General features: G+C 43.3%; 1 protein-coding gene across 1 annotated transcript; it reads left to right on the top strand.

Moving 5' to 3' along the window:
• Positions 1 to 952: 952 nt before the first annotated feature.
• prag1 (PEAK1 related, kinase-activating pseudokinase 1) lies at positions 953 to 16,019 on the top strand (the record flags this gene model as incomplete). The annotated part of the gene is made up of 5 exons (XM_080510625.1): positions 953 to 1,210; positions 1,319 to 3,069; positions 9,162 to 9,307; positions 11,155 to 11,921; positions 13,587 to 16,019. 5 exons carry the CDS (start codon positions 953 to 955, stop codon positions 14,724 to 14,726), a joined length of 4,062 nt encoding a protein of 1,353 aa, XP_080366751.1. The 3' UTR covers positions 14,727 to 16,019.
• Positions 16,020 to 16,750: the final 731 nt, after the last annotated feature.

Below are 16,750 nucleotides of genomic sequence, written 5' to 3'. Positions count from 1 at the left end.
GCACAGCACACATCGGCTCTTCTTAGGTTACATCCACGGATGACACTTAAATCTTAACAGAGGTCCTCTGTGAGCGTTGAAACACTTGTCAGCCTGGACTCCTTCATCACAGCACTTGCATTTTCAAACAGGTGTTTGACCTTTTGCTAACTTCTTTTGCACATTGCACATTTTTGTCATCTTGATGGGGAAAAAATAGTATTGAAATTCATATTGGGAATGAGACAAAGTATTTCCTCTCAGGATATCTATTTAATCTCATCTTAGTCTATTTTTTCCACCTTGTTTTAAAAAGTTGCAATCCTTCAGGTCTAGGATTTATTGGGTTATATGAGCTGTCCCTCGTACGAAGGTGCATTGAGGGGGGTTAATACAATGGAGCAGTTCATTTTTCACATGATTTAATTTAATCACTAAAACTTCCATGCATTTACTTTTTTTATTTCAAGGTTTAATGTGTTATTCTTCATTTTAGCAAATTAATCATGGAAATATAATCAGAGTGCAATAAGATATTAGAATATTTCATGAGATCATATGTTTTTCCTAATTTTGTAATCCTATATCTCAATTGTCACAATCAAAATGTTAAAGTTTCAGTGTGGAAAGACTAAACAATGAACTTTTTTAATGCTAATATATATTTGGTGATGCTCCTGTAGTTTGAAGCAGTCAGAAAAGTTGTGCAATCAAAGCACTTGCAGTTAGCCACAGAGGCATGTGGAATTATGATTATGGCACGGCCTGTAAGCTAAAAGTGATTACATTGACTTCTCGACTTCACTCTTGATAACAATGCACCTCTTTCTTCTTGATGTCGTTCCATACTGCCTTGTGATCAACATCTTATGGTGCTGCGATCCTCTTGTGTGCCAGCCATGAGAGTTCACCCTGGATCGGCGGGATACCTTCACAGCAACTTCTGACCGAATCCGTTTGAGCAAACCCAAAGATGTCAGCGTGCAGCGACTTTGCAGAACACGTGTGGAAACCCGGCTCTTGCAAGAACTGCTTCCACCCGCTCAGCGCGCACAAGACCCTCTTGGATGGCAGCGTTCCAGCTGCATGTTTGAAGGGCAGCCTTGGAGGAGATGAAGACGCTGGCGTAACGGCACCTTCACTCTACAGCAAGCCGACCATCGCTGTCAAACCCACCATGATAAGCGTCGACACCAACGAGTCTACTGACATCAACATGAACATAGAGCAGGTATGTTTCTTAAATGGGTCTTTTCTGTGACAAGTCATTTAATGTTTTTCTGTTTAAAATGAATCACCCTGTTTTTTTTTTTTGTTATTGTTTCTTTTTTTGCAACAGGAGAACGTAAAGAGTCCAGCAGAGCGATTGTCCCTGAAGAAGCTCTTGGATCTGTCACCTATTTACATTGACAGCAATGGCTGCAGTAAGACCCTTAGAGATACGGTTCTTCAGAGCCCAGATGCCAAGATGGACTACAACAACTGCTTTTCTATGCCTCCTTTGTCACCCACTATCTTACCAAAAGATTCCATGATCATCAGCAGTATCTTTGTAACCCAGGAGGATGGTAGAGGCTCTCAAAATGTAAAGAAAAATGCCAACGTGGACTCCTGCAAGCAGCAGACTAGTGTGGCTGCTATCAAAACCAAGAGTACTTATAATGGAACCGGAGTGGCTGCCAGGGCAAATCATCAAGAGTCCCATCAGGCGTCTGTGGAGATACCTTTGTCAGTGGACATTGTTCCATCCAGTCCTGCCAAAGTTTATAGCAATGGTGTAAACACTGGGAGTACGACTACTGTTACTACAAAAACATCCAGCACTTCCTATACATCAGTTTTAAGTGTGGAAACTACAACCCTCACTAGCCCAACATCCCCAAACTCTGTTCCTGTCCTGTCCAAACAAAACAGCCTGTCAGACTCCTCTTGTTCCTATCGTAGCAGTACAGATTCCCTTCATGGTCCCGAGGGGTCAGGAGGAAAAGGAGACACTTCAGGAAGTCCCCAAAGCCCACCAACCATCAGTAGCTCAAAGTCAACTCCTAACTCTCCTGACGGACAAACTAACTCAGAACCCATTTATGCTGAGAGCACCAAGAAAAAGCGCAGGCCGCAAGAGAACGGATTGCAGTCCCAACCCGAGTCACCAAATCAGACCAAGCAGTCCCAGTCCTCTGAGCAAGAGTCCTTGGGAGACAGTCAGAGAGCAACTATCACTGTGATGGCTGCTCACACAGAGGATACCAACAAGACTTTCTACCTGTGCAGCCCAGATTCAGCTGTCAGCACCCAGTGCCACTTCAGCCCCACAGCGCGTAAAGACCCCAGCAGCCCAGCTTTCCGCTGGCCCAGCCCCAGCCACAGCTCACCCGTTTTGGCCACTGAGGTCTTTCTCACTCCCACTGTGCACACCAAGCCCCAGTCTAGCCCGCCCATTCCCCCAAAGAGGAGCAGTCGCTCCCCCAAACTGGGCACCTCCAGCCTCTCTCCGTCCATGTCTTCCCTGGTTCCTCTTCCCGATCTCCCCAGACTGGGTGCTTCCAGCCTCTCCCCATCTCTTTCGTCCCCAGTACCGCTGCCTGAACTGCCCATGCTTTTTCTCGTCTCGGCGAGAGAGGGCCACTTCAAGGTCCCGACAGAGAGCCACAACGCGGCCTCCGAACGCTGGCACAAGCCGCACCACCACAGCTCTGGGTGGAACTGCCGCATTGAAGAAGAAGAGGAGGAAGAAGAGAGGGAGCGGAAAGAGATGGAGAAGAAGAAGCTCGCTGCCAGCTCGGGGACAACCTCTCGTGTGACAGGCCCGGTCAATAGTGCTGCTGTCTGGAAGGAGGCCAGGGACTGGAAGGCCCACAGCAGCCCCCCTCTGATGACAGAGCCAGGCACGGCCCCCCCGGCCTCCCCCGACAATGGTGCCTGTCAGGGGGAAACTGAGGGCACCGGCACAGAGGAGGAGGGCAAGCATATCGGGAGCATGCCGGCCAAGCAACCGTTGCATGGCGGTTCACCAGAGCCGCTGGCAGCCGGGAAAGGAGCTGCCAACAATGAGCCCAATCCGCCGCCCCCACCACCTAAGAAACTGCACAGGTAAGAAAAACAAAGAGCTCCTTGTTTAAAGCTCGTAGACTCACTTATTAACTCTTAAAGAGGACACAACACTAATATACCATCATGGTTGAATGAATTTTATGACAACTTTTGGAAATAGGATTGTTTATTAATCAACGATTCTTTTTCTTTTTATGTATAGTTTTTTTGTTTGTTTTTTTTAAACATGTGACACAGTATGTGTCAGTTAAATGCACAAATCATATCAAAATATCCTGTGTTGGCAGTGTCCAAATATAGCTAATGATGGTGAGTTGTGTTAATTGGTGTTAAAGAATATTTTCTTTATCCTCAGTTGTGGATATTTAAAGAGAGTGAACATCTTGGATGCCTGCAAACAAGTAGAAGATAACACTAATAGACACAAATCAATGCAAGCAGCCATCAAAAAGAAAGGCGAGGATAAAGTATTATTCACAAGGTGGCAGCAGTTTAAATCGAATACACGCTTAATTACAGGCTCATAAAATATGTGCTCACAGTCAGAGATGAAAGCAGTGTATTAATCAAACTTGAGTTGCCCTGTGTAACGGTGTGTCTCTGTCCTTTTGTTCCCTACCTGTGACATGCATTAGCATTAATGGGACTGTAACAGCCATGTGACTGTGGCTTCATTATATTACATAATTCAGCACTTAGCAATACACTTATTCTAAATGCATAAAGGCATTTTGCTCTCATGTGACACTGTATGTACACAGAAAGCGAGAGACGGCTGGTGCTTATGGCCCATAGCATGTGACTGCGTGTATCAGCACTCTGCACTTGCATGCATGCAGTCTCACTGCAGTCATCTTTGGGAATCTTGCGGTGCCTTCTCCTTTCACAGAATCATTATTCAGCCTTGAATCAGCCTCCATTCTGACGCCTTGTGATCATTCAAACTGTTCCTGCATATTCCTCAATGCGTGCCTTGTTCTATTCATTCTGCCAATGGGACTTTTTTCAATTCTAATTAACACACAAAATGGGTCTGTTAAACAGTGTTTCTGCCATGTCATGGTAGTGTAAATTTGTTTTGGCTGCAGCACAATAGACATATTTGTAAAGGAAAAGGCCTTTTTTTCTGTTACAATGACAACTCTGTCATTTCCATGTTATCAGATGAGTAAATAATTATATTTGCACTGTTGTTGCAATTGCACTTTCAACACACTGCACATCCTGGTTGTTTTTAAGGCTTGGGAAAGGATATTTAAATACAGGAGGACATTCAAAATAGGGAATGTTTGCTTTTGAAGGGCTCACAGCAATTGCAGCCATTAATTTGCTGGAGCAGGAGCAAATGAATCCCCTTAAGTCTCAGAATACATTCGCTGCCTGAATCAGTAAGCGAAAGCAGAAAAATAGAAGAGGCCGAATGCTGCAGTTATTAGAGTGTCAAACAGTCCCCTTAAAATAATCTTTGCTTTGTCTGGGCAGCACAATGAGGTGTAAAATATTCACTGCAGCTTCCTCCAAACATGCAGATGTTCTCTCGGCGTAAGCAAGACTCTGCAGAAGCCTGGCAAATACAATTTTACTGTCAAAACCACAAATTGCTGATCATATTTCAAGGATCCTTATGTTTGTGGTAATTCTAGTAAGTAACCATTTCTCATGTTATGACATTGCTGACATTCTGTGCAGATAAAAATACCTTGTAGAGACACATGTGGGAAGACGCCTTTAGTCGGCTGGTGACAATTTTGGCTGTCTGGCGTTCCAAATGTATCCGCAGGTTTAGTTTGTTTAATCAACAAGTGTGTCTGGTCACTACGCTTGCAAAAGAGACAGCACTGCAGCATTATGATTTGGAAATAACAATTTGTTCTAAACTGGGCTTGAACTGCGTTCAAATGAATGGAAAAGAGTCAGAACACATGCACATGAAAAAAACGTACATGCCCCCCCATGAAGCAGCATTTTGATTATCTGAATCATTTAAAAGCTGCAGATGGTCTGGCTTTTTCTGCCTTCTCGAGCCTTTAGGCACCAAGGAAAAGACAGCATTTCTGCTCTTTTACACTTTACTACAGGTCAAGCACCGACTCAGGTGGGTGGGTCAGCCGACAGGATTGTGCGGGTCCGTGCATTTAGCTGCGTCATGTGTGACTGCGCATTGGGAAAAGCTCTTCAACAAGGAGGGCGTGTCTGATGATCAGTGAAGGTTGCAAAAAGGCGGGGCTCCCGTGAACAGATTGTTGCTCCTGGCAACTCCCAAACTGTCCAAACCTGGCAATGGTTTGTCACCACTAGATGTAGAATTTATAGATAAGATCAGCTATTCACATTGCAGCCTACTGAGTTTGACTTGGGGTCTGAATTGCCTTTTGCTCTGTGAACTACTGCTCCAAGACATGGTGCCCCTCCCTCCGCTGAGCCGCCTTGAATAGATAACGTGTTGTTGCCGTCTGACAGAACTGAAGCTGCGCTAAAGAAAAGCAGTAGGTGAATGAATGAAAATAGAGCTATGGGTGCTTTATTTCCATGCATCTAATGGGTGCTGTTGCCTTTCCTGCTGAGACACTTTAAATACCCATATGACTCGTGTGGGACCAGGGTTGTGTTACTACTCATGGCCTGGCTTTAGGGAGCCACCAGTCTGATCCGAGGGCATTCTGTGCCCACCAACCCGACAAGGACCTCTTATTTCTGCAGCATGAGGTAGGCACAATGACTGTGATTTGATTTTTTTTTTTTTTTTTTTTTTAATGTTATGGGTCTTTTTTAATACATTGATTCAGCGTATATATTTAGTCTTGCAATAGGTGACAGTCATGCTTTTGCTCACACAGAATTGTGGTGCAGTTTGTATTTCAGGAAGAACATATAAAATCACAGTGAGCAGTGGCCTCTTTTTTTACTTCTCTATCAGGAGCTGAAAAGCTCAAATTCAGAGGTAACTTTAAATGTCACACTTATTTCCTTTCTGATTGATATCCAGCTTTTACTGTTCTGCTAATATCGTATGATTGTTATCTATTTGCATATCCTGTTGGTAGGATTGAATTAGTTATAAGAACTCCCATATATACAGTGGCCATTGCGGACCTTTATTGTGCATAAATCTGTTGTTTTGCATGTAAATATAAAACTGGGTTGCAAAGAATGAGGAGGCAGCCAATGGGAAAGAAGACAACAAAGCAAGGCTGGAGCAGGTTGCAAGAGATAACAAGGATTTTTGTGTCAAACATTAATGGATCTTTTGGTTATACGACTGTATAGCCATGGCAAATAACCTCCTGCCATGGGAACAACAACAATGGGTGTCTTTCTGCTCTGCAATATATTGTACGATGTAGGAGTTGCACAATGAGCAAGGTAAAATGTCACCCAATTCACCAAGAATGCAATAAATGCTACTGTTAGTCTTTATTTGGAAGTAACTGAACAGTCTTCTACCACAATGACATCACAGTTCATTTAGTTCCTCTGTGACGCATGATTAAAAGATAAAAAAGGTAACAATTTTGTTGCATGGTAAATAAGTAGATAGCATTATGTGGAACTTGTGCTCATATTATGACCTTTTGTACTGCGTATGGCAGGCCGAGTCAAATCTGCTTTTCTAGCCCAATCCACTTTCAGTTAAAAAAAAAAAAAGACTCAAAAAAAGACTTAAAATACATCATGCATGTATATACTTTGTTCCTTTCACATCAGCATTCTATATATATATTTACCACTGACAAGCGGCAAAATAAGAGTGAGGAAGTGAAACTGGTCGCGTCAAACTGATACACAACAACACTGCCGCCGTTTAGCTCAGGTCCCGTTTTACACCATCACACTCGTATCTGAAGCTGATTAGCTGTAACCCCAGTCTGATCTCTGTTTAAAGCTTTCCCAGTTCCTCTCAAACAGCTTTATTATTATCACACACAAGTCAGGATAGCATGCGTGTCAACAGACAGTGTTACTTACTGTAGCGTGGCGGTTTATATTTCAATCCTGTGCTGCTGTTGTTGCTGAGTTGATATTGATAACACAGTGTGGAAGTTGTGTGACAGGCTTAACAAGGACATCGTTGGGGTCTTGTGTGAATCTTTCGAGGAAACGGACAAGGAGTGGGGTTATAATTATATAAGAAAGAGGAAAAATTATTACATTGAGGTTCAAATCTTTTTTTTTTTAATGTCATGTTGTGTATGATGCGTGGCTGGCATGTAAAAATCATTTGTCAATCGGAAATGCATTTTTTTCTTTGTAAATGGTGTTGAGAAAACAATTAATAGAAAGATCAATCATCAGAATGCAAAGTAATTACAACCTTTCAATGCTCACAAAATGTAAACATCGTCCTCTTTGCGTGCCCTTCCTCAGAGAGCTCAATCATCCGTGCACATCCTCCCTCTGGACAGAAGCAATGACATTTTTTTTTATTTTTTTTCACCGAGGAAAATCTCATGTTTTGGATACAAATCTAAGAGATCTCAAGTGAGGCATGCACAGGCGCACACGCATGTGCACGTACCCCTAATCCCTTCACCCATTACCATTTCTCCCGTGCCTCAGCATTTCCATTGCCTTTCATCACGGCTCTTTTGTCTGTAAAACGATAGCGGATCTGTTAGCTAAGTGCCCAGGGAGAATACCTAACCCTTTGTCTCCCCCCTGTGCTCCTCTCTTTTTCTCCTCCTCATCTGTTTGTCCTGCTGATTTATGGAGGAATAGAAGTCAGGGGCCGGCGAATGAATGGGTAGCGGAGTCATTTTGTGATGGAAGAGAGGAACGAGAGATGAAGGGATGGAACCTTGCTTCCATGAGCCATTAGCGGGAATAATGAGACAAGTGAATGGCTGTCACTCAGCCTAATTGGTCACCTTGATTAGAAACTCTGCTCATGCACAGATTCCACTGGTGTTAAAGGAGGTCATCGGGGTTGTCAGGAAAATGACTAAGAAGAAAAGACGGAAAGGAGTACCACTTCTGGACTGTCCACTACGATTTGGGGCTTTGCAGATACAAATTTCGAAAATTGTTTTAGTTACATGTTATGACTCATAGTTGAGACATAATGGCAAGCAGAAAGAAATTAAGTTGACTTGTTTTGCACTTTTAGATGTACAATCCGTAGTCGACTTATTTGTACAAAAAAGATGTGTGGCTCACAAAGCTGCAGAAAACATGGTCAAAGACTGGTGTGCAAATAGTTGCTGATGTAGCCTCATGTTGTTAACCACAAACTTGGTTTGTGGGTGTTAAATAGGCTAATTTTTAAAGTTGTGAAGTTCTTTGTACATCTTAGAGTGTGCTATATTTGTATTCTGAATGTGACCGCAAAGAGCCTTTTCTTCTCTAATACTTGAGTTTAACAATTCATTATGAACTTTTTTTCAAAGTTGTGAAAAATTTGTATGCAATACATCAGTCATGAGCAAGACACATGGATTTTCTCTGTACATTGTGGGTTTTAGGTTTACATAGCTCCACATGAATACACCAACAAAGTTGTTCACTGGAGTCATATGGAATGGAATGCTACGGTGTGTCACTAAAGAGTCATTTTATGGCTTAAAATAATCAGTTATATACTTAATTTTACTTTGATCAAAAACAACAGGAAGTGTGACATTGTTTTCAGTAAGGTATGTTGTAATAGTTATACATTTATTTGAAATGAGTGGGGTTTACTTCCTCAAACAATAAATTCCAAACACTTCTCACAGTAGGATGTGTAATTTAACCCTTATATTGTTGCTGCTGACAGAATTTAGTATGCCTAATTCTCTTCTCCTCTTGGACCGTTTATGACATCTGATGAATTTATTGTTGCGGCCGGATATTGAAAGCTGAAGTTATCTTTGAATGGGGGCAGAAGCACTTATTGCACATAATGACAATTATACAAAATAAATGCTGAATATAATAAGTCATAAGAGATTTCAATTGAAATGCTGTGCCTTTTTTGCATGGTTATGGTAACCTGGTGGCTTGCAGGAAGAGGAAGTGAAGTGGCTCCTCATTTACAAACAGGTCGATGCATCAATTGCAGCAAACACAATGGAGTCAACAAAGGCTGATGCATGTGTGTTGAAATCCTCTTTTCCTTCTGATATTAATCTCCCTCCTTGTTTGATTTATCACAGGGTGTCCGGTAAGATGAGTGGCAGCAACATGGAGCTGGACCGCTGTAGCCAACAAGGCTCAGCTGGGAGCCCCACTTCATCCCTGCGGGGTCTGAGCAACACCAGCCTGCCAACTGCCTCCACTGACAGCCTGACAGCTGACCCCGGTAAGTGTCAGCTTGGACCAGTGTACAGGTGTTTTGAGTGGTGCTTTGTATCCAGTGCAACTGAAACGCACATCATGTGATTGTGTATAAATGGCATGAAACTGGCGTCTGAAAGGCTCTTGGCCTTTTCGAAACTTGTTGCTGTAGAAGTGCTCTTTCTTCAGCTCTGAGGGCGAGGAAATGGGGTGAGTACAAAGTTTTACAGCAGAAAAGGGCAACCAGAAAGTTGATTTAGGAATGTAATAACATAAGGAAGGAATAAACCAGATTTGGACCGTATATTAATTTCAATCATACACTAGATATTTTAAAACTGAATGTATTTTGGCTCAATAGGCCTGATCGGCTGCAGCTTTGCCTTTTATGAAAACGCGCTCAAACGTGAGAGGCTGATCGACTAACGGGAGGTACTTGGGTTCGTGTCTAACAGCAAAACTATATCCATTTATTGTGATTGTCTTTATTAATATGTAGTATCTGGTATATACAAGATCTTGCAAAATACTAGGAGTTTAAGCCTGTTGATTAATGTGCGACACGCTGATGTGGAATGCTTGCGTTCTTTATTTTGCATTCTTGGCACATTTGAAAACGTTTGCAAACCAGCTTAGTCTTCAACAGAGACGCTGCTGGTATTCATCCAATCATTTCATGGTGAATGCAAGCAAATATGTATAAAGTAAAAAACCTCCAGCAGATCGTTTCTTTGTAAGCAACACTTGAACCGCACAAAATCCGATAAGTCAATTCAAATCAAAAGTCGTAACAATAATTTTAATGTCACTTATGGTGTTATTCTTGGTAAATTGCTCAGAAAACCCATGCAAATTGAGTGAGCAAGCCAATTTACAAGCTTAGTAAATTATGCCAAGTGTCATTTTCCGTCAATCAGTTGGCTCTTTACATTAAAACTCAACACACGCCCTTTGTCCATCACCATGATTAAAGTTACTCATTACTGCTATATAGCCACAGTCTCTCAGCTTATCTCTTCTGTGGCGTCTCTGTTATGTGCACATACTACTTATAATATCAGGAAGATGAGTTGCATTGTTAAATTCTGGATTTACTTTTCAATATTGAAATACGGTTTGGACTAAGTGGCGTCCGTTCTTTGAAACTTAGTTAGAAACTGCTGCCGTCGTTCACATATAGGCTTGAAACCGCCGCGGTGCTCAGACGTTTGTAATTGCTGTAACTTCCTGAGCAATGTTGTTTGAAGAGATAATTATGGACTCTGATAACGAGGGAAAAAGGGCTTGGCTACATCCTACAGAGTACTTCTTTTCACTTAGCAGTCCTCCCCCTCTGTGAAAGCAGTTATTGAGGACTGCACCACGCAATTATCTCAGTGCCTGTCTCCTTTAGTGTAAAGTCAAGTTCCAGCCGTAAGTCTTTAATTGACAAATGGATCATAATTGGATGGAAGATGTTTTGAGTGTCACCTTAAAGCCGGGACTGTGGAAATTTCCATCTCTTTTGAGGAAAGGAGGTATGTGTTTGGATTGCGGCTGTGCGGCAGGCAGTGGCAGAAGTGGAGCGGTAAATAAATCACACTCACAGCTGTCACCCAGGAATATGCGCGTGGACTGCGAGCACTGCGAGGTTAAGAGAAGTTAACTTACAGGGAGACTTGGGCAGGTGGGATTCTTGCTGTTGAACCACAAATGTGACAAAAGCTGTGTGCAGGTCAGAGTCTATGTTTTCTTACAGGTTATCTTGTTTGTATTTTTTTTTTTTTAATCCAGTTTGGCACGTAGGAACACCGAAGCCAGATCTGATAAACAGATATTTGAGTCAAACTTTGATCTTCAAGCCATCTAATTTAATATTTTTCTCTTTCTAAGGCTCTCGAGATGCGACACGTCTGTCGTGCTCGTCGCCGTTTGCACGGAGTCCAGTGGCTTCGGCTCCAGGGTCTCCGCACCCGCCCGCCTTCAACACCTTGGGCAGCCAGCCGCCGCCTCTCCCGGAGAAGAAAATGGTCAACCGCACCGTCTCGGCTCCTGACAGCGCCAATGGGAAACCCTTCGTCCGAGCCTACCCGCGCCTCCCGTTCACCGGCTCAGAGAGCAACGTGTGCCGGTCCACTGATGCCGGCTCCCGATCCAGCTTACCGTCCAGCCCTGTCGACCCACGGCCCATCTTCTCCTCCAATGAGTCTCTGGAGCGCTGCCACGCCCCGTTAGGCCGGTCTTCGAGGTCCCGGACTTTGGATGAGCCCTTCAAGACTCAGGGCCGACTGGGGGTACACTGCCGCAGCAGCATCACATGCTCTTCATCCCCACAGCTTAGTGCACCTTTCTCAGCCTCAGAACCAGGTTTAGCCCCCAATCTGGGCTCCAGTTTACAACTCCAGACCCTTCTGAGTAACATTGACAGCAGGGAGGGCGTTTACTCCAAACTGGGCGGCCTGTACGCGGAGTCTCTTCGGCGCTTGGCTCTAAAATGTGAGGATCACTTCACTCGCTCCCAGAAGAACCCTCTCCGATTTGAGGAGAGCAACTGGTCCCTGTTCAGGCTCACGTCCAACAAGCCCAGCTGCAACGCAGGGGATGCTGTTTACTACTCCGCTGCCTGCGCCTCGGATCCCAGCAACTCCTACGCTGTGAAGGTAATGCTCACACAATGAGCCCAATTTGAAAGGATGTTTGAGAATGTAATTTATTAATAAATTGCAACAGGGTCATGAAACTAATCCAAAAGCAACTACCTTGATATAGCAACAATCTGGAAGAGGAAGGTGGAATACATTTGGTGTACAATTTGAACTTTCTGTGTCTATTCACTTTACAATAAAAAAAAAAAAACAGATGATCATATGTAATACGGCTTTTGTGCATTAAATGGTTATAATGAGTCATTCTAGTAATCAAACTGTCCTCAGTCCAGCTCTGTTTGCTGTTACTTATTAGTGTCAACTAAACTAAAGGCCAATGCCAGACTACACATTACTCACTGCACCATCTTGTGGTTTCTCATGGTATTACATGACTGATTAGCATTGGCTCGTTGGTCGGATTCCATTGAATTTGTAGAGAATATTAATTTCAAGCCACAAAAGTATTGCAACTCTGAGAAGTAAACTAAATGTAATAATGAATAATGTAGATTAATATTCAATCTTTAAAGATTTAACATTAATCAGATCAAGAAAGATTAGAAATTCTGCCACTGATGTATTCATCAAATGAATATTTCATGGAAAGAATATTTTTACACTACAGTAGTCGGTTCTCACATTGTGTTGTTGGCTGTGTGCTTCTCTGGAGAAGTGTTCAAATATTTTATCTCTCAACTTCGAGGTTGTTGCTCCCCGAACCAAAGTGCACATCCGTTTAGACGACCTGTACTTTGCTCCAGTTGACAATTTGTGCTGAAGATGTTTTTTTTTTTAATACCAGTTTGAAAATGGAACAAGGATATAGAGGTCTCATTTGTCCTCAGACCACAAATGGGATGCACCTAGTAAATTCAGATGTTTAATATACACAACTAGGAAGAAGGGTGTGGACTCAATATCCCTGATCTTTGTCCTAAATACATCATGATCACACAAGACAGCGACTGTCTGTGTGTGTGCATGCATGCGCGTGTGCATGCATGCGCATTTGTGTGTGCCCACACACTTGCTCAATATCTGAAGGCCCAATTAATCTTTAAATTCCAGGCAGGATTTGTTTGCAGACCAGCCCTTCTCGTCACGGCCAAACACACCTAGAAAATGTAGAGATCATCCAGGAATAATTCAGACAATCATAACCTCAAATCACCATCTACTCGTCTTATTCAGTGTGAGTGTGTTGCAGTTGTATTGACTTGAATCTGAAACTTGTGAAAGTGGGATTTCAGTCCAGAACGGATTATAGTAATAAATCTGATTTCCACACATAACAAGAATATTACCAAACCTTTCCTTGGATGCATTTCCATTCATTTTAGACCTAAATATTGAACTTTATACAGAGAAGTTCCCATTTTAATGCGATTACCAAATGAGGAGGTGCTGTTTCAGTTTACAGTCCCGGAACTAACCTGCCCATTAAAACGCTCTTTTCAAAAAGCTTTCTGCTGAGGAGAGTTTCAATCCACATCAAAGACGCTGATTTCACTTGAATGAGAGCAATGGCTGAATTGGCATCGACCTTGGATCTGAGCTAACAAGCATTCCTTTCTTGTGTTTCTTGGCTCCACTTCCTTCCCATCCCTGGAATTCCCCCCCTACCCCACCTTTCTCTCTCTCATTCTGCTTCATCCCTTTGTCTGCATACTTTTACAGATCTGCAAGAGTCCGTCCATAGAAGCCAAGCAGGGCCATCTGTATGGCCTGTCGGTGCAGCAGAGCATACCTCCCCACTTCAACCTGCAGCAGGACTGTGGCCACTTCCTCGCCTGTGTCCCCCAAAGCATGCTGCCTTCTGATGAAGTCAAGCTCCCGTCCACGCCTCAGTCCTCCGCGTCTGCGCAGGGCCAGCAGGCGGAGCGAGAGCGAGTGGTGGTCATCACCCCTGAAATCCCCCATCAGACGACGGCCGACTTCGTTCGGGAGTGGGAGGGTTTCCACAAAGCTCAGCCGGAGATCTACGAGCGGCGAGTGTGCTTCCTCCTGCTGCAGCTCTGCAATGGCCTGGAGCACTTGAAAGAGCACGGCGTGACCCATCGAGACCTTTGCCTTGAAAACCTGCTGTTGGTGCCTCACCAGCGCAGGTCTTCCCAGTTCGGCCAGCAGTCCACCGCCGACAACATCGCCAACAACAACGGGTCAGACGTTCAGCGTCACCTCCCCCGACTTCTCATCAGCAACTTTGCCAAGGCCAAGCGCCGCTCCTCTGAGGACGCTGCCTCGACCAACGTGGACCCGCGCATCAAGCGCGACCACGCCAGGTTGGCGCCCGAGATCGTCTCGGCAGCTCAGTATCGAAAATTTGATGAGTTCCAGACCGGCATTCTGATCTACGAGCTCCTCCACCAACCCAATCCATTTGAGGTGAGTCCAGCACTGAAGGAGCAAGACTACCGCTGCGAGGACCTGCCGGCAGTGCCCTCCGTCTCCCTCTATTCGGCGGGCCTCCAGAAGCTGGCCCAGCTTCTCCTCCAGCCCGACCCCATCAAGCGTATCCACATCCAGGAGGCCAAGCGCGTACTGCAGAGCCTGCTGTGGGGTCCCAGGAAGGACCTAATGGAGCAGCAGTGGGAGAGGCAAGGACAAGGGGGCGGCTTCGTGGACGGCTCCCGGCACGAGGGCCTCCTCAACTGGCTGGATGTGAAAAGAGCCCTGCTGATGATGAAGTTTGCCGAGCGATCGCTGGAGCCGGAAAGGAACGCCGAGCTGGAGGACTGGCTGTGCTGTCAGTACTTCTCCTCGGCTCATCCTCTGTCTCTCTGCCACACTGCTGAACTGCTCTACTCACTAAAGTGATCTCACTTTCCAAAAAAAATAAAAAATAAATTCAATAAATACTTGCGAGTGGAGCCATAGTTGTGTGTGAATTTGAGTGTATGCAAATGACCAATAATGTAAAAGCTATTGTTTGGACACTCCGGATGGGTCCAAAATGTGTGAACCCCTCCGAGAAACTGTGAACTTGCCCACCTGTCTGCGTCACTTCTGCATGAACGAGAGCCATTTGTTAAGTCAGCTGTCCATTTTGTACTGTACACTTTTACACCATCAGCATCCTGCTGCAGACAGTCCACTTAAGAAGAATCGACCTCCGCAAACTGCTGCTCCTGCTGTCACTGAAATATGGACCGAACGACAATATTTCACACCTTATCACCTTTTTTTTTTTTTAACAAGCTCATGAATACGTCCCATTTAAAGGAGAATTATAAACATGACTCGTGTTTGTATTACACTTACCAAAGTTTCCGAGTTGACACTGTATTCTGTGTACTTTATAAGTATCAGTGGAAACATTTCATGCTGCGAGGACAGGCTAACAATCCATAACACTTTCTGTGTGTTGATGCTGTGTCGTGTCTGAATGTGCGGCTAACTTTGTCTCTGTGTGTACGGCTCATTGGTATGATGATGAAAACAAGAGGTCCCAATATGTTTAGTCATGGGCACATAGTCCTGTACTGTATATTGTGTGAACAGCAAACATGGCTTCAACGTAATCTGCAGAATACTAGTTTTTTTTTTCTTCTGTGGATACTGGTTTACTAGTTGGAGTGATCAAGGCACATAAGTGTGTTCAATTGGCCAAAAACTTTGGGGAGGGTAACACATTTAAAAAATGGCTTCTACTGAATGGACGATACCCAGTTTTCCCTTATAATTACTTTTAGCATATATATTTAAGTCTTTTGACATTTGTCACAGTGCCTTTTGTTTTTTTGTTTTTTGTATATGTTACCGTGACTCAAGCCAAATGTAAATATTACTCATCATTCGTCCTTTGTGAAACTGGCCTTTCACAGAATGTTCTCGCAACATCTTTGTACAGTGATTTGTAGATGATATGAGATGAAAATGAGCCCAAGCAGGTCTTAAAAAGCCATGAATATGAGGAGCAATTAAAAATATTTATAAATTAATTTGTTATCCTGTAGTAGTCACTGGAAGTTTTCAGGTTTTTTTTGTTTTTTTTAATTTTAATATGTGGGTTATTATTATATTAAGTTTTTTTTTGTTTATTTGCCACAGCAGTATCTTTTTTTTCCTTTTTCTATATTTCTTTTATGGGCTGCAGAGGACGCTTCAGGTTCTGGAGTTTTTATCCCCAATAAATAATTTGCTAATAAAGTCCAGAGAGGCAAAAAAGGTTAACAGCCTGCATAGCGCAGGTTTTTTTTTTTTCCTCCATGACTGAGTCAGAGACAGCATGGCCTGAACTCATAACTAATGCGGTTTTGATTTGAACTACTTTATGTGTGCCTCACTTATTTGCATCCATCAATAAACTGCATATATTTTTTTTCTCACAGTGGTAACTGATGTCTTTATTTATTTATTTTTTTAATGCACATTCATTAAATGACTGGCATATCCATGTGACATCCAATGTAAAGTCATCTATCCTTATGTGTCTTACTGGGTTTTCTGAGTAAATTATGCCAAACTGCAATACCAATAAACAGTTGGATAACTTGGAAGAACATTTTCAGCAGGAGACGGTGTTGCAGTTACATAAGATACAAAGAGAACTCTGCAGTGAATAACAAAATAACATTAGATTTTTCAAGATTCCCAAAATTTAGAAGCTCTGAAGGCAAATAAACTCCTGCAGTTATAATTAGAGGAACTCGTGCAGTTTCTTGAAGGATAATCTAAATGGATATAAAACTAATGGGGTGAGGAAAAAGCTGGGAAACTCCACTCAACTAATGGAAACACATTTGATTTTGTGATGTACACAACGTGCACTGCACCAGTCAACACAACAGGTTGGTCGTGTTGTGGAATCTCAATTAGAGTTTGGAGCCTTGGGCCAAAAC

This window comes from Blennius ocellaris (assembly GCF_963422515.1).
Source record: "Blennius ocellaris genome assembly, chromosome: 15".
Taxonomy (NCBI): Eukaryota; Metazoa; Chordata; class Actinopteri; order Blenniiformes; family Blenniidae; genus Blennius; species Blennius ocellaris.
The sequence above is the reverse complement of the archived record's forward strand: the minus strand, read 5'-3'. Positions and strand labels throughout refer to the sequence as shown.